General features: G+C 40.2%; 1 protein-coding gene across 8 annotated transcripts in view; it reads left to right on the forward strand.

Moving 5' to 3' along the window:
* Positions 1–19,557, forward strand: part of LOC127417672 (muscleblind-like protein 3) — a 60,845-nt gene that overhangs the window by 13,371 nt on the left and 27,917 nt on the right. For all 8 annotated transcript variants that reach the window (XM_051657810.1, XM_051657808.1, XM_051657809.1 and 5 more), the window contains exon 2: positions 8,076–9,155. In XM_051657810.1, the coding sequence (XP_051513770.1) occupies positions 8,982–9,155 (174 nt within the window). In that variant the 5' untranslated portion in view covers positions 8,076–8,981. The remainder of the gene's footprint in view (positions 1–8,075; positions 9,156–19,557) is intronic.

The raw sequence follows: 19,557 nt of genomic DNA on the forward strand, positions 1-19,557 counted from the left end.
AATGGCTCAATCCCCTGTTATTTGCAGTACGAGAGATCCCACAAGCCTCCACGGGGTTTTCACCATTCGAGCTGCTGTATGGGTTGTGCCCGCGCTGCGTGCTTGATGTCATAAGCGAAGCTTGGGAGGAGGGACCTTCAACAAGTAAAAACGAAATTCAATACGTTCTTGATCTTAAAGCAAAACTCCACACTTTGTGGCAACTAACACAGAAGAATTTGCTCCAAGCTCAAAAACGACAGAGCTGACTGTACGACAGGGGAACCCGGCTGCGGGAATTTGCACCAGGAGATAAGGTACTCGTATTACTCCCCACATCGAGCTCTAAATTACTCGCCAAGTGGCAAGGAAACTTTGAGGTCACACGACGAGTGGGGGATCTCGATTATGAGATAAAGCGAACCGATAGAGGGGGCACATGTCAAATATATCACCTCAACCTCCTGAAATTGTGGAGGGAGGTGGTCCCTGTGACGTTTTCTACGGTAGTTCCGGAGAGGGTGGAGCTCGGGCCGGAGGTGAATACAAAACAAAATCATTTACATTTGTGGAGACCACCTCTCACCATGTCAGCTCGCAGAGGTTGTCAAGTTGCAACAGGAGTTTGCAGACGTGTTTTCCCTTCTGCCGGGTCATACGAACCTCATCCAGCACCACATTGAGACCGAGCCGAGGGTGGTGGTACAGAGCCATCCCTACCGTTTGCCCAAGCACAGAAAGAAAATTGTCCGGGAAGAATTGGATGCTATGCTCGATATAGGGGTAATGGATAATGCTTATCGGTTGGGCACTGCTCGATTTTATTCGACACTGTATTTGACAAAGGGTTATTGGCAGATCCCCTTGACACCAATTTCCCGTGAAAAAACAGCCTTCTCCACGCCGTTTGGATTACACCAATTTGTGACGCTTCCGTTCGGTTTGTTTGGAGCCCCGGCCACGTTTCAGCATCTCATGGACCGAATCCTCAGACCGCATTCGGCTTACGCCGCTGCCTATTTAGATTACATCATCATTTACAGTAATGATTGGCAGCGGCACATGCAGCATCTGAGGGCGGTTCTGAGATCGCTGCGACGAGCAGGACTCACAGCAAACCCGAAGAAGTGCGCGATTGGGCGGGTGGAGGTACGGTATCTGGGGCTCCACTTGGGCCACGGGCAGGTGCGTCCCCAAATTGACAAGACTGCGGCGATTGCGACCTGCCCGAGGCCCAAGACCAAAAAGGGGGTGAGACAGTTCCTGGGGCTGGCTGGCTATTATAGGAGGTTCGTGCCTAATTATTCGGATGTCACCAGCCCGCTGACCGATCTCACTAAAAAGGAAGCTCCAGACCCAGTCCAGTGGACAGAGCAGTGTCAACAGGCGTTCATGCAGGTTAAAGATGCACTTTGCGGGGGGCCGCTTTTACATTCACCCGATTTCTCTCTCCCTTTTGTGTTACAGATGGATGCTTCAGACAGAGGGCTGGGGGCCGTACTCTCGCAGGTGGTGTTAGGGGGAGGAGTGCCCGGTGCTGTATATTAGCCGCAAGCTCTCGCTGAGGGAGACTAAGTACAGCACCGTGGAAAAGGAATGTCTCGCCATCAAGTGGGCGGTCCTCACTCTCTGGTACTACCTGTTGGGACGGGTCTTCACCCTCTGCTCGGATCACACCCCACTCCAGTGACTCACTGCATGGAAGATACCAATGCGCGGATCACCCATTGGTATCTGGCTCTTCAGCCATTTAAGTTCAAGGAGGTCCACAGACCGGGAGCACAGATGGCTGTCGCCGACTTCCTCTCCGGAAATGGGGGGGGAGTGGTAGGCAGGCCGGATGCCTCCCCGGCCTGAGTCGGGCGGTGGGGATATGTGGCTGTGGGGGCGTGGTCAAGCGTCCGTCCGGAGAGAGAGAAAGCGGTAAGGGCGCTTGCAGCTGAGCTAGATTATGTTTAACACCTGTCTCTAATTCCAGTGAGCATGGGGAGAGCGGCATATAACCAACCATGCCACCAGCAGCAGAGTGAGAGAGTCTGGCACAAGAAAGGCCACAGTGTACCCGAAGCTGAAGCAGTTTAATCTGTTTTGTGTGTTAAGCTGATGTGTTGAGGTTATTACGTTCCTGTGAAGCTGATGTGTTTGTTTAACTACCTGCTGTGAATCTGATGAGTTTGTAAACTTGAAAAACCTTGAAGTGGCCGATTAAAAATCTTACCTGTGCCAGAAGAAACCCCACTTCCCTGTGTCTACTTCCTTCCTGCTATTGAGTTGTCTCACAGGAGGTGTTGCCGGCAGGTCTTCCCAGCCTCTCTGGAGCCCTGGGAGAGACGAGGGGAGGGAGAGGGGAGAGGGAAAGAGCGAGGGGGAGAGACAGAGAGAAGAGAGAGAGAGAAAAACTCGCTCGCCAGTCCCCGGACACACCAGTGCCTGGTCCTCAGCCACTCCTCCACCCCCTGGTAGACAACAGCCGCTCTTCCCCTGGCGGACGGCAGTGAGTCCTCTGACCCCTGGCAGACGGTAACGGCTCTTCCGCTTCCTGGTGGATGGCAGAGGTTCCTCCATCTCCTGACGGACGGCAGCGACTCCTCCGTCCCCTGGCAGATGGCAGCGGCTCCTCCGCTTCCCGGCAGACAGCAGCGGCGAGGACTCCATGACAGCGCATCCCTCCTCCTTCCGGGTTTTCGGCACCAATGTAACGGGGTTCTTAAGATGGGCAAGGAGGAGGCGGGAACCGGCAGAACAGTCAACATAACTTTAAAGACATAAATAAAGTTAAACAACATAAAAACACAGACACACACACACACAGTGGCCACGTGCATCTCTCTCTCCTGAACTTGTGCCTCTGGCTTGTCTTTATCCCCCTCCCGGCTGATTAGGATAATTCAGTGCCGGGCGTACGTCCTCACGGCCCAGCCACGCCCTCCTCCTCATCACAGTATCATATCTTTAAAAATATGATAATATATCAAAATTGTTGTAGTAGTAGTGGTAGGCTAGTGATAGTAGTAAATTGTAGTAATAATAAAAAAGGAATACATTATTAAAACATTTTATAGTTTAACAATAACAAGTTTCAAACACACTCTTTTGTGGGCTAATAAATTTTTTTGTTTGTTTGTTTACTAGCACTTCAGTGCTAACACCTAAAAAGTAAGCATACAGCCTGCTCTAGCATAATTGTTGTTTTCAAACAGGTTTCACAAGCACTACTCCTGTCTTCCATTGGTCACACAAACAGATAGTTCCGCCCACAACTCTCACCATTGGTTGAGCTGGAGGGAATGCTTAAAAAAACAGAGAAATGTTTTGATAATGCCACTGTGTTTACACTGGAAATCAACCTACAAATGACTTACTTAAATTTGGCTCTGCATATGAAGCTGGGATATAAGAAATTATTTTAAAATTGAAAAAATTATTCACTTCAGATTTAAGCTGTGTCCATTAGTTTTGCTTAGCTTGGCTTTTTTACTTTTCATTCAAGTTGGTAAGTTAGCAGTCAGCTAGCTGTCTTTGTGCATTTCTAAATACCTTTTTTTTTTTTAACATTTCCAGCTTTTTTGACTGTATAAAGACAGTTTGTAATAACTAGACCTGGCCTACACTAAAATGTCAGTTGGATTGTGTAAGTCTACTTTGCATTAATAATTTACTTAATCATGTTGTGAAATCAGTCCGAGACATCTATTTATTACTGGTCCAATTGTCTCAGGGGTGTCTGTGTTCGTTAGCTCTACAAGCTGTGAAGATAGAATCGCCCAATTTGGGAAATAACTGATTGTCATTGTGAGGGGGATTAGTGATTGTTGGGAGGGCCATGCTTGTACTCAATTAGGGTAATCGTGGTGTCTGTGGAGGGAATTAAACACAGCAGCTTACATCACACACCCGCATGTTCTCTTCACGCATCACCTCTTCTTTCACCTGCTTACATATAAATGAGATAATTGGCCTTTTGCAGATCATGGAGAGTGTGTGTGCAGGTTTGGTTGAGGTACTGCTGCATTGAGACAGAGATTTTAAGTTGGTGCTGACCAACAGCTCCATTCAGATCTTCATTGATCTTACTGTAGGGCAGAAGTTGGGGGAGGGTGCGCACATCAGCCTGTAAAACCTACTTTCTCTTTTACATTGTATTACATTGCATTGCAATTTGTGCCTTTGTTCTTGTATCTGGAGGTGGATGTTATTAATTCAATTCTCATCTTGTTCTCTCTCTCCCTCTCTCATCCCCTCACCGCAATGCTCTCTTTCTGGACTGTCTGCCTGCGTGCTGTCTGTGTCTGTCGCTGTGAGACACAGGCACAGATAATATCTGCCTTAACCTCTCCTCTAATACTCTCAGTGTCTGCTCACTCACCTCTGCTTTATCTCTTTTCATTTTTCTGTTGTTCATTCATTTGTATACCCATACACCCCTCCGTTTAGGGATGGGAATCGTAAGGAATTTAATGATTCTGGTTCCGATTCTGGTTTTGATTTTGGGTCCTTAACGATTCTTTAGTACTTTTGCGGTAGAAGTATTTTTGGAAATAAGAGATACAGTTCTTATTGCATTCACTGCCAGTCTTTTGCCAAAGGGTGAGATCAGATTTCAACACAACAGATATTACAAATAAGAAATCAATTTAATATACTGTAATTCTTGCAAAAGTTGTGTTTACACAGACTTTGTAATGTGGCACAGAGACTGCATGGCATAAATGCATCTCCAATAATTGGTCCTAACTCTATACTAAATAAAAATACTAAACAAAAATGAAATGGTAAAATTTTATTCATACATACATTTTTATAGATTTCTGCATAAATTACAACAATCTCATAAAGTGTATCTTTAAAGGGATAGTTCACGGAGAAAAAAAAAATACAAGTTCTGTAATTATTTACTCACCCTCATGACATTCCAAACCAGTGTGACTTACTTTCTTCCGTAAAACACAAAAAGACAATATTAGGGACTGACAGCATCGGTTACGATTTACTTTCATTTGATGGGAAAAAGAACAGCATCAACATTCTTCCTGGGTAGATAATGGTCTTCGGTGGTGACTGATGTACACAGTCATTCACATGCGTGAAGTTGGTTTATTACTTAATTGTATTTCATTAATGTTTCACGTAACTTAATTACATTTAGTGCACTATGAAATACGTTTTGAAATACTTTTTTCCAAATTCCATTAAATTTATTCCCTATTTTTCCATGTTTTAAAATGTAATTACATTTTATAATAAAAAAAAACAAAAAAAACTGTCTAATCAAATGAATTTATTGAATTTTAATAAAACAAGAACAGAACAATTACTTTTCATCATACCATACCATTTCATCATATGAAAAGATTTCATACACATCCTCACAGCACAATCCAAAACCCAACATTGTAACTATTTATATATTAAGTAAAATACAGTGCTTCACAGCAAAACATCACAGTATTCATGAAATCAGTAATGAAATGCTTGTTAGTTATTGCTTAAATATAATATAATTAGTATTAATATGTAATAATAATAACTGTTATTGTTATTATTACTACTACTACTACTACTATATTGAATGATACATTTTACAATACATAAGTAATATATTTTTGTTTTTGTTGCAATATTTCAATTTCACACATCTTGTTAAATAGAGCTTTTATTTTGGCATTTTGGCTGAAAACCTGATGTTTTTGATGACAGCTTCTCAACTCCGCAGTTCGCTATATGGCCTAATATGCTTCTTAAACCGCAAAAGGCAGGTTTTAATTATATTATTATATGTAGTCTGCATATGCTACATGCTTCACAGTTTATAAGTGCTCTGCTCTTTGTCATCTACACACACACATAGTGTGCGATGTTTATAATGCAGTCTTATCAAGTGTATGAGTGGCCGGCTTCACACATTCATTTTGAAGAGCGCTACATTAATCCGGATACATTTGAAAATGCCGTTTTTGTTTTCGAAACGCTCTCCGTCCACACTGTCATTTTTGAGCGTTTTCCAAAAGTTGCTCGTCCACACTGAAACATATAAAACGCTTAAATCCCCTTACTGCGCATGTGAAAAATCGCTGTTCAATGTATGGTCTGAAACACAAGTGTCCTCGTGTTCCATCGCCGGACACCAATTCTGAGTAAACTTCCCATCACATTTGAAAGAATGCAATGTGAATGTTGTACAAAGGTAACATTTATCTTTAACAATGCTATCAAATATAATACGGGCTGCCATCTTGATTGTTTTGGTTGAATGGATCACATGACTGCGTCACGTGACAACAAATATGTAATCGTTTTCAGATATATCTGTTTTCTCAGACCACACTACAACGTGAAGACTGCATTTTCAAATTTATCCTCTTGGGAGAGCGTTTTCAAAAAGCTCAGTTTTCGCTGACAAAAATGCCGTCTCAGTGTGGACGGAAGACCAAAATGTCGAGAAAAGATACGTTTTCAAATAAAAACTTATTAGTGTGGACGTGGCCACAGTTGTAATAAAATTACCTGTAAGTACTTCCTTATAATAAATAATTTTATACAAAACTACAACATTTGTCAAAATATGCGATACGCGAAAATCAGGCTACCATTACGCCATGCAGGTGTGCATTTCAGACAAGAAATAAATTTAGCACTTGTAAAGCACTGAACTGGAGGTGAATTCAATTACATTTAAAATGGTGGCCCGAAATTTAATCTGGTTGGCTGCCAAAAATTTTCAATGCAAGAAAAACCCTGGAAAGTAAATTATGCAGGTTTGGAATGACATGAGAGTGAGTAAATGCTGACAGAATTGTCATTTTTGGGTGAACTACACATTGTCATATGAACAACCAGTCTTTAATAACACTGATTAAAGACTCACAAGCAGAATAATGCTCATTCAAGAACCGTTAAAAGAACTGAAAGTCTTCCGATTCTCGGTTCCTAACCCCTTCCTCCATCCCACATCACTTCAAGTATGCTTGGTCATCACACCATTGATTATGCCTCATAGTACTGTCTCTCTCTCTCAGGGGACTGCATATGAACTGTCAGACCCACCCAAGAAACACGCTTACATCTCTCTGTGGATCTCCACCCCCCCCACCCAATCTCCTTCCCATACACAAACTAGATCTCACCTTCCCATATCTCCACAAATGCCATTGTCATGACTGTGGAAGGAATCGGATAAAAATCCATTCACTTCTGCATTCCTTTCCCACAATCACTTCATCCTCCCACCTGCGTGTGCATGTGACTCAGAGCGCAACGATTGCTTATATTTGGCAAGTGCACATAAATCTCTCCCGATCCAGGAAAGAGAGAGACACAGGCATGCTTCACTCTCCTTAGAATTCAGCCAAGGAGCAATGCAATGACAAAGAGGGTGCGGAGTCTAACGGCAAAAAAAGTGATCAATATATTAGGCTCCTCCTGATTGGCCGATCCACCTTGCCTGGTCACAACGCAGCTTCTGATTGGCTGTTGCAGTGTTCCGTGCTCAGCAGCTGCAGCTATGGGGATTTGCCCTTCCTCTGGTCTGCTCTGCTCTGCCTGCTTCCTCTTCTTCCTCTTTTACAAAAGCTTGTTTAGATTTTAAGCACTGACAATACTGATCACTGCATAGTTTATGGCCTCCGCAACAAACACTGTTTGTTTAACACTAACTTTTGCTGCATCAGTCGTAAAGTGACGTTGCTCTCTCCCATGTGCTCGCTTCCTCTCTCCCTCTTCCTGTCTCCTCCCCTCCCTTGCTCTGTCTATTAATCAAGACACAGCCTGCCCTTTCCCTTGCATTTCTTCCTGCGTCCCGTCTGCACTCCTCCTCTATCTCTCTTTCACTCTCTCTCTCACTTGCGCTTTCTGCCATGTGCTCTCAGCCTCTCTCTGTTTGTCTCTCACATCTGTGTTCCCCAGTTACAGGTTTGCAACATAAACAGCTGAGGCATTTTGTTATTTTGATAAAAATGTTTTACCAGTAGTTTCATTTCATCCCTTATGTTTTGTGAAATACTGCTATGCCTAATGTTTGTAGGAATTCTACCAGACTTCTGAACAGGAAGAGCTGTCTTAACTGAGTTTGTTGCCTTTGTGTCTTTTTGGAAAGACAGGTTTACCTGCCGTGAACGGACTCTCAGAGCAGTGCGATGAAAGGGAGGACGCCGGGACAGGAGGGATGAGAAAACGATTCAAGTAAAAGAAGACTTGCATCACCACTAAGTGCCTCATCTGGATGCTGCAGCAGCCCGTCTCTGTGTCCGCTGCTCTCCGCTTCGGATTGCTCACTTCCTCCCTGACTTGAGAGTGTGCAAGTGCTTGGCCTTGGCTCGGGCTATATTTCACCCTGACAGTCAGCCGGCCCATTTGCCTGTTCCTCGATTCCAGCCTCGCCTGCTTGCCATTTCACCTTTTAATACAAGGACACCAGTCCATTAGTTTCCTCTTTGGATTCACCTCTGAGTGTCTGCAGTCTCTCCATCCTTTACGGCCCAGACATGCAAGTATTTTTACAGACTGCTGTGGCTATGGCAGCAGGGCAGGGGTTTCTGGAAGCCTAAAATTAGAGAAAGTCCATTTTATATCAATGCAAGAGGGCTATTTTAAACCTAGAGCTCCGGCGGGCGAGTCTTGACAGTGGGGCGAGTACTGCAGAAAAGTTGAAAGTGCCGCTCTGCTCCAGTTTTAGTACCTTGTTTTCCTGGACAGCAGCTCGAAGATGCACCGCAGCATGTCACAGTGACCTACCCCACCTCGACACTCTAATTCACAGCACGCAGACCTTACTTTTAACTGGTTTTACATCCTCATTGTACTTTTGTGATTGTATGCAGCTCCTCTGAGCCCATTGGCTGATCAGCAGACTATGTCCCCTTCCTGTCCCTGTGAGAGTTAGCTTATTTCTGGACAGGTAGTCTAAGGATCCCCTCCTCCCTGCTACTGTGCTCATCTTTTGCAGCTTTTGTGGTTTATCACGCCTGGCTGCCCCACCCCACCCCTCTGCTCACAGAGGTACCGCCATGGCCATCAATGTGACCATGGGCCGCGACACCAAGTGGCTGACGCTGGAGGTGTGCAGAGAGTTCCAGCGAGGAACCTGCTCGCGTTCAGACACAGAATGCAAGTTCGCTCACCCCTCTCGTACCTGCCACGTGGAGAACGGTCGTGTCATCGCCTGTTTCGACTCACTCAAGGTAATCCAGATGCTGCTTTGCAAGCACACGTACACCAGTTAAAGATTCTTTGTTAATATAGCACTAAATGTGATAAATTAACCATTAGTTCTTTATGTGTTATTTTAGTTCAGAATCTGATAGATGTACACACACACAAACACGCAATTGGGTCTTTTCCTCATGGCTAACACCTTCAGGCTCTTTTGCTGAGTAGTGATCTCTCTCCTGCTGATGTTCTCCTTTTGAGTGTGTTTGTGTCATCCTAAAACACTGCAGCTTCTTATCATGGCTTTGTCAATTCCAAAAAAAATTCTGTGGAGGTACCATAGTACATTGATGGTATTAGATCTAATACCATGATACTTTTGATTTATTTTCAATTTATGATAACTATATTCAGATATTATAGTATTTACGTGGTACTCCAAGATATTTTAACAGTCCCTCCAGGAATAAAACATTTATGCAAATTCAATCAAGCTCCGCATTATTTGCGGTAGCTTAAAATTTTGTATAATTTCCCAAATATTCCAGTAAAAACTGTGATTCTGATGTAATCCAATCACTTTTCTACATATTGACAGCGGCAAAACAAGTCCTTAAAAAGCTTGAAGCAGTCAAAAAATGTCCAACTGCACAGTCGTCATGGTATCATCTCCACCGTAACAGAGTAAGCAGTTCCTCCTCTTTGTCACTGCGGTTGCGTTCACACAAAGTCTGGTGATTTACGAGAGTGATAACCACATTTTTTGACCGATCTGACACCCGCAAATTTTCAGGTCTCACAACCGCATTTTCGGCAAACCTGTGCTGTGTGAAAAGAACCGTACTGGACAACTAGTGTCTGCCACGTCATATAATGTGAGAGAGCCATGCTGCACTGTACACGTGTGTCTTGTGTGTTTTATGTGGGGTTTTGTTAACTCACGGAGACAGAGAAATTAGCTTTGTCATCCGAAGGTCCTGCCGCTGTCTTCTACCGTATATGCTCATGGGCGCGAGCCGTGCGACACAGATGTTGAGTGCACTCTGTAAAACAAATGATTTAATAATGCAGCATCAATTGTGTCAAGACTTGCCGGTGTTACAGACGTCACCATCTTTGATATTTACTTTAGTCATTGTCACTGTGGTTACAGCTGTTAGAATACGGGCTTGACTTCGGTTTTTCGTTCATACAGACAGCAGTCAAACTGCTACTGTAAGCTGTTGTATGAACAGGACATTTCAAGACTCACACCTGTAAGTAAATATGGTTGCCAATCCCAAACACTGACTGTGTGAATGTAGCCTACTGTTATTAACGCTCTGTGTATGAATCCGCAACAACCAAGAACATTTGCCATTACACTAATGTTAAAGTGAAACCGGAACGTTTTTGTTTTTGTTTTGGTGCAGCCTCAGTTCATTTGGAGTGCTCACATTATTCACTGTTGCACTGGAAAATGAGACTTAACATTAATGAAACGTGTTTATGATTGGCATTTTTACTGAATAATCACTTAAAAATCCCTCATTTGGAGAGTAGGGATGTGCCCAAAGCTGAATACCTTATTCAGAAAGGCACAGATAATGACTTCAAAATGAAAAACAGATTCATCCAAATAATATAAAAAATATTTATATGACTGATTATCCAAAAGCACAACGAATTTATGAATCTGTGCAGCCAATATTTCTAAAGTGTAAACCTTATGAATGAAAATACACACGTTGTGATTTCAGATCGGATGGGTGTGGTCTTGACTCCGTTTGCGGTCTCTGTTAACTGTGCGGGTCTGGAGCTTGTCAAGTGTTACATTAACTAAGATACAACATCATGTACACTTTCCACTTCTTGAAATGTCTATGTTAATGTATCACACGTGATTCTCATGTATTTATTAATAGCCTACACCTGAGCGCGATGTTAAATTCCTGACCTGAAGTGATTTAACGTCGGAGCTCGTCTTTCCGTCTCTTAAAGTTGACCACATTAATATCCACATCAGCAATTAAAGTAATTAACTGGTTAAGACTTTATTCCAAACAAAAGTTCAAATGCTCCATTGAGTATTCATCTATTAGGAATATTCCTCCTTATGTAAAACAAAGAAACCGAAACATGCTCTGTCTTTTTCTTCTTCTTCTTCTTCTTCTTCTTCTTCTTCTTCTTCTTTAAACTGTGCTAAATTTGAAAATGTTAAGTGTTCTTGGACTCTGGTAAGGCGCTATATAAACGTAACATTATTATTATTATTATTATTATTATTATTATTATTATTATATTTAATTAAATAATGGTGTCCTATCTTAAAAATTCCTGATAGACTTACAGGATTTTCACCTGTTTGTAGGCTATATTGATTTTATTTTAATTTCTTTTAATGTTTGAATTTGTATTTATTATTTACTGCAAAATGTGTGCTTGACATTTCACATTTTGCTTGACACTTAGTGCCTTCAGAATAATGTTGTTATACATGCACAGACAAACGAAAATTCTGTTTCATGCAGATATTAATATCAAAATACCACCATATTCCACAGTTAATGTAGCCTACAAATTCAGCTTCATCTGGTAAGAAAAAAAAGAATAAAATTATATACTTGTCTTAAAATTAAAATGCATATTTTTTAAATAATAATTGTATAATTTATTTTTATTATTTTTTGGATTTTTCCCCTTTTTCACCCAATTTGGAATGCCCAATTCTTAGTGTGCTTTTAAGTCCTCGTGGTGGCGTAGTGATTCGCCTCAATTCGGGTGGCGGAGGATGAATCCCAGTTGCCTCCGCGTCTGAGACCATCAACCCAGCATCTTATCACATGGCTTGTTGAGCGTGTTGCCACGGAGACATAGCGCGTGTGGAGGCTTCATGCCATCCACCGCGGCATCCGCGCTCAACTCACCACGTGCCCCACCGAGAACTAACCACATTATAGCGACCACGAGGAGGTTACCCCATGTGACTCTACCCACCCTAGCAACTGGGCCAATTTGGTTGCTTAGGAGACCTGGCTGGAGTCACTCAGCACACCCTAGAATTCGAACTAGCGAACTCCAGGGGTGATAGCCAGCGTCTTTTACCACTGAGCTACCCAGGCCCCTAATAATAATAATTATTATTATTAGGCTATCATTATGAAAAGGCATATAAGGCACATTTTATTAACAGAAACTATAAATGTAAGAGTAACACTTAAAAATGGGTGTTTCATTTAGTTTTGACACACTTCTGGTTTAAGCCCCGCCCACACCCGGTTCTATCCGAATACAGAGACAAATACAGATAATTTTGTCATATGAACAGATACTCTCTGCACACCGCTATTGGATAGTACAATGTGATAAGAATTTGAAGTGCCAAATTATCGCAGTTCTCTCAGATAATCGCGGTTAAATCAAATGATCACGATCAGGTGATGTAAAAATCGCGACAGGCCTATTAATGAATCCTCATGTTTGTGTTTTTATTTTACAGTTTTATTGTAGGTCTACTATTTTAACCTTACCAAATGTATTTGCATTGTCTGCGGCAGAACATTTTGATATCAAAATAATTAAGCGTCTTCCATTGAAATTATATTTGTCATATCTTGGGTTTCACATCTTAAATGTATTGTATTTTTGTGTGTATTTATAATTTTTTGCTTGCTAGCTCCATAATCAGGACTTATGCACTAAAATACAGGCAGTTGCACTTATACCTCATTGACACAAATTACACAAGCTTACTATGATTATTTGTGAGTTTTCACTGAACAATAATACCAAAAATGCATCGCAATTTCAGTTACTTTGGGCCGCAATTATTAGGAAAAGGTCTGCGAAATCCTGGTGGGACTGTTTAAAGAATACCATGGTCTTAACATGCTACTAGATATGTGAATTAGCATGGACATATGATAATATATCATCAATATATAAGATCATGATTCAGTATTGCAATTTTTTGTGTTTAGTGTATTGTGATTAAAAATGTTGGTGTGTGTGTGTACTGTATATACAGTACTGTGCAAAAGTTTTAGTTGTGAAAAATGTTACATAGTCAGGATGTCTACAAAAATAATGCATAAATACTTTTCGTTTACATCATACAGTAAACATAAAAAAGCTAAATCAATATTTGGTGTGACAAACTTTGTCTTCAAAACAGCACCAGTTCTCCTATGTACACCTGGACACAGTTTTTCTTGGTTGTTGGCAGATAGGATGTTCCAAGCTTCTTGGAGAACTTGCCACAGTTCTTCTATCTATGTCAGCTGTCTCAGTTGCTTCTGTCTCTTCATAATCCCAGACTGACTCAGTGATGTTAAGATCTGAGCTCTGTGGGGGCCATACCATCTGTTGTAGAGCTCCTTGTTCTTCTATTCAATTCTATTTGCAAAGGGAATGTTGAAATCTAAAGTTGATCATTCCTACTGATACACTAAAAGCAGAATACATATATAAAATAACCGTTTTAAGACAAATGTTTTTGTGAAAAATTAATTTGCACACACACACACACACATATATATATATATATACAGTATATACACTACCAGTCAAAAGTTTTGAAACACTTGACTGAAATGTTTCTCATGATCTTAAAAATCTTTTGATCTGAAGGCGTATGCTTAAATGTTTGAAATTAGTTTTGTAGACAAAAATATAATTGTGCCAACATATTAATTTATTTCATTATAAATCTAAAATGTAATAACAAAAAAAAAAAGTTTTTGAAATTGATGACCAAATAATAAAGAAAAGCAGCCAATAAGTGCCCAACATAGATGAGAACTCCTTCAATGCTGTTCAAAAAGCATCCCAGGGTGATACCTCAAGAAGTTGGTTGAGAAAATGTCAAGAGTACATGTCCGCAAATTCTAGGCAAAGGGTGACTACTTTGAAGATGCTAAAATATAACACAGTTTTGATTTATTTTGGATTTTGGTTAGTCACAACATAATTCCCATAGTTCCATTTATGTTATTCCATAGTTTTGATGACTTTACTATTATTCTAAAATGTGAAGAAAAAAATATATAATAAAGAATGAGTAAATGTTTCAAAACTTTTGACCGGTAGTGTGTGTGTATATATATATATATATATATATATATATATATATATATATATATATATATATATATATACAGTATATATACAGTATAGGCCTATATATAATATATTTTACTCACTTCTCATTCATCTACATTGGGCTCCAGTTCTTTCTGCAATTACATTCTTAGCTTGTTTGGATTTTGGTCAAATAGAAATAATCAAGTGCATGTTGGTCAAATGCCTCAGTATTTTTCACCTTTTCACACAGTTTTTCAAACATTAATATTAATGTCAAAAATGTACAAATACAGTATCATGAGGTTGAATATTGCAATACTGAAATATCAATATTTTCCTCCACCCCATACAGTGTCTGCAACTGCCAAGTCAGATCTAATCTGGCCTGTTCTGATCCTGAATGGTTAACATATTCATATACTATGATATTTCCTTTGTACTTGGAAAATAAGCTAATATTGTGGTACCATTTTCAAAAAACCTTGGTAGTGCTGTAGTACTTTTTAGTACTTGTTAGTGTGTCTAAATAATGTTTTTTTTATTATTTTTTTTTAGAAAGTATAATCAAGGTATCATATAGGCACAACACATAAAATTTGCATTGCTGTAGATAGAAGTATAATTTTCTCAGTATTTATAGATTAAATGCTCAAATGTTTGTGTTATACCTTTTATTGTCTTTTATTTTTCCATCTTTATTTCAGGAAACAGCTCTGAGCACACTAAACCTGTTGGTCAGTCATAACATTTGGCACTGAGAATTGTGCCATGAGCACAAAAAACCTGTTTGTGTGTTTTTATGTCTGCGTATGTGTTTATGTGCAGCGGAAGACCCAGACAAGGCCCTCTCTGTCTGAGTGCTGCAACTGCCGCATCTTTTATTGAGCTAGAATGTATTATTTGAACTTTTTTTTTTTGGCTCTGTGCAGCATGTTAGGGGGAGCTCGGGAGGAGGAGTGAGAAAGCTTACATGAGGCCTAAAAACAGCACCGGCAACCAGCCGACTGCATGTAGTAATCCCTCTGAACAGTGGTACAGTTATTAGCAATGGGCATCAGTGACCTGTGTAGGTTACTCACTCATCAAATTGTTTGATTGTTTTTATCAGCACAGAAAAAGCAGCCAGCCAGCACTATCTAAAAACTCAGGGTCAGTTTGCTGTTATGACTGAGAGAGGGAGGGAGAGAAAAGCTTGATAAAAATAAGTGAGAGAGAGAGAGAGATGAAGGTCTTTCCATTTTACAGTTTAGTCCTTCTTGATGTTTTTATTGTGTGTGTCTGAGGAGTTTTTAGTGGTGTTTGCTAAGGCAAGCTTCGTTATAACTATTGCTCATATTTAGGGTTAGGGATCCTCTTCACCCAAAAATGAAAATTCTCCTATCATTTTCTCACCCTCATGCCATCCCAGATGTGTATGACTTTCTTTCTTCTGCAAAACACAAATGAAGATTTTTAGGAGAATATCTCAGCTCTGTAGGTCCTCACAATGCAAGTGTATGTTGACCAGAACTCACACGGTCCAAAAATGACAAAGTAGGGAAAAAAGTTATCCATGTGACTCCTGTGGTTAAATCCATATCTTCTGAAGCAATATTATAGGTGTGGGTGAGAAACAGATCAATATTTAAGTCCTTTTATACTATCAATCTGCACCTTTGACCAGCCCCAACCATTAGGTGGCTGAATGTGAAAGTGTAGATTTACAGGATTTAAATATTGATCTTTTTCTCACCCACACCTATCATATCACTTCAGAATATATGGATTTAACAACTGGAGTCTTATGGATTACTTTTATACTGCCTTTTAGGCCTTCAAAGTTTTGGTCATCATTCACTTGCATTGTGAGGACCAATAGAGCTGAAATATTGTTCTGCTGAAGAAAGAAAGTCATACACATCTGGGATGGCATGAGGGTGAGTAAATTTTGAGATAATTTTCATTTTTGGATGAACCATCACTTTAAGATTTGTGCATAGCGGGCAATAAAAACTGGTGAAAAAAATCCCATAGATTTATATTGGAGGAGGCATATTTAAGAAGCAGGATATCAGAGACTTGAGGTGGGCTCTTTTGACCTGGGCCAGTAAGCAACCACCTAAAACACCATAGCAACCATATATTAATGTGCTAAAAAAAAAAAGGCAAGAACACACAAACAACTGCAAAGCAATGCCCTGGCAACTACCTAAAGCACAATAGCATCGTGGAGGTGAGTTTTGCGTCGAAAATTTAAAAATCTTGTTGGAATTAACTGAGTAAAATGTTTTCAGTGCAGTCAGGTGCCAACATTATTATTGATTTTCTTTTATCAATAAATATTAGACATATTAAAATAGCTCCAACATTTATTTTCAGAGCCAATGTCATCCCCCCCATTGCTCTCTCCTCTGTGCCTCTCTCCACGCCTCCACCTCTCTGCTAATTTATCGACATCCCCTAATGGCTGCTAGAGTGTCCTTCCTTTTACCAGCCCCTGATGCATAAGCTTTTGCTATTTATTCATTTACCATTAATCCTATTTGGTTTGCTTGAAAACCTACCAGAGATGCATGAATTAGGTAATCAGCTAGTCTTGTAAAAGTGATTCAGATATTGATGTAACAGTGGTGCTGGCAAAGTCCTTTGTCTCCCAAACTAAATCAGTAAATACTTAAATTGTCATTGGCTACATCTTAATCACATGAATATGAATTGATTTTTTTTTTGAGGAATTGAGATAAGAAAATAGAGACTGTAAAAGACTGTTCCAGGAAGTACATTTAATGGGTGCATATACTGGAAAACAGGATTTTCCTTACTCTTTTTAAATAAAAGATTTCCATCTACTTTAATGTTCACAATGTAAAGCTTCCTCCCATTCCACCCAGATCATTTATGGAAGCTAAGCAAAAATGGGTCATTCAGAAATTGTCATAAGATAGTTTCGGTCATGACAACTCTTGAAAAGATTTAGCATATTAATGAGTGTATGACATATTGACAGGTTTTTGATATTGGTGGACGGGATCTGCTACACTGCTGCTGCTACTGCTGTAGCAAAGTAAGTACAAAGACATGCTACCGCTAGAACAGACACAGACATACTGTGTTAGCGTGTGGACATACTGCTGCTGTGTCAGCACAGTTAGTCAAAGCACAGACATGCTGCATTAAGCATTTATGACATGCTGCTGCACATTTAGACATACATCCCCATATATTACATCTAGACTGGTGGTGCTGGGGAGGAGGTGGTTTCAAAGAAAAACCCTTGCCGCGCGCTGCAGTGAAAACAGCCTGTCAGCAAAACGGAGTAATTTAAATGTTAGACAAAGAGAGCGTACACGAGTTGGTTGGCTACCCCATTACATGTCAAAGGTTGTATCAGCTTACACCATCTGAGCCGACTGGCTTAACATATCACTTGTGAGCAAGCCGATTGGCTTGGAAAACAAGTTCAAAGAACCTATCAGCTTGTGCCATGTTTCATGAAAAAATATGGTCATAGTGACTGTTTTACTGTAAACAGTAAAAAATTACTGTGTTACGGTAATGAGAATAATAATTGAAAACAATGGAAATAGAAAAAGAAAAAAAAAATGTCGGATTCATCACGGTAATAAGAATTAGGGGGTAAAATGTGCTTAATGGTATGTTCACGTCATGTTGGAATTACAGTAATTATGAGATTCCAACTTGTAAAAAGCCTTCACGTCTTCGAAGAACTCTTAATTACAAGTTGTAAACACAGAATTCTATGAAAGCTCATTTAAATTCATTTAAAAATGGCCGCAGCCTTTACAGTTAAAGTTAGTGAAAACATACTGTATTTTTTAACACATATGTTTGATTTTTATTTATTATCTGTGTGCCATTTTATTATTCTGTTGTTACCTGGTGTGTTTTCTTTGTTTTTAAAAATTGCAACAACAGAAAGAGGTGAATTAATGAATTAATGTAATGATAAACATTTTGCTGTTATCAACAACAAAGCCGTTTTTGCGTTATGAGTGTTTTCATAGAAACTTCTGATTTACCTGGACGTGACCTGAGTCAGCATCTCGTAAGTACAGTAATTCCGTCACGACGTGAACGCAGCATAAGTGTTCTGAAAATAATATCACAATGCAAAAAAATCTTAATGGTCATAAATGTCACATTTTTTGTATAGTATTGATTTGGGGTTAAGACACCGAATGCATTTTAGCGTTCGTCTACAGTGTTTCGTCAGTTGCTTTTCTGTGTAAACGTGCGCTAGATGGTTTGGGCGTGTCTAATGCAGTGGTGTTGCCTTATTTGAACACTGTCAATTTAAAAATAAATTTTAAACACACGTCTCAAGACACCTGCATTCTATTCTATTCATTGTGCTCTCTAGCTTTTTAAGAACACATTGACTTACATCATAAGTGGGCTTAAAAAACTAAAATGCTCTAAACTAGAAGAATATGGCTCTTTAGAAATATATTTTGACAAAAGAAAGAAAATCAAAAATATGAAAAGGTTAATCAGATTCAGATTTTTCTGTATCAGTGAATATTTTGTTTTGTTTTTCTGTCACTCTAGTTTTCTACCTCCCTCTCCCTTTCTGCCTCTCCCTCTCTGGCCAATCAGTCGTGAGGAGACAGTATGAGACAAAACGCCATGTGTGTTACCATGACCACGCAGAGGAGATCCCTGACCTAGTCCATTCTTCATGACATGACTTACAGCTTTTCATTTCTTCTTCTTTCTCTGCTCATTGGGACTCTGTCAGAGCCCTCAGCACATTTCCCTCATCTCTCTCTGGTGACGGCCTGTGTTTTCTGTTCCCCTGTGTGCTGTTAAAATGAGCTGCGTGTTCTTTGTGTCTTCCAGAAAGTTAAAGCTTGACTGTGAGGCTGGTTCTCATATGTGTTTTGGCAGGATCACCTGTCTGCTCCTCTGAGACGGCCTGCTCATTACACACACACTGCCACAACACACACCGCTGATGCAACTGCTCCCAATCACATTGTGGGAGACATACAAGTTTCAAGACACACAATTAACAATGTTGCGCAAAGTTGTGGCTATGTATCCCCCTACATGTGTGATTATGAGAGCAAAAAGCATGCACCAGCTGAGCAATTGCCATTTAGATGAATGGGAGTGCCAGCTGTCTCCAAATATTAAAGACCTCTTTGGTTGCATTAGATTTTGTATGTAGCTGCATGTGTGGGAGTTGCATTGAATGGTACAGGTGTGGGATGGAGTAACATCTCCAATCCTTGTCACCACAGTACAAATCGATTGTGCTGTCCCTTCATGCTGATACTCCAGACACCCACTTTCATCTCCATTAAGTGCACCTTATCACACTGGCAGGCAAAGTGACACCCTCATGCTCTCTCGCTTCTGATTTTGTTAGGA

The sequence above is a fragment of the Myxocyprinus asiaticus genome, chromosome 27, assembly GCF_019703515.2.
Source record: "Myxocyprinus asiaticus isolate MX2 ecotype Aquarium Trade chromosome 27, UBuf_Myxa_2, whole genome shotgun sequence".
NCBI lineage: Eukaryota > Metazoa > Chordata > Actinopteri > Cypriniformes > Catostomidae > Myxocyprinus > Myxocyprinus asiaticus.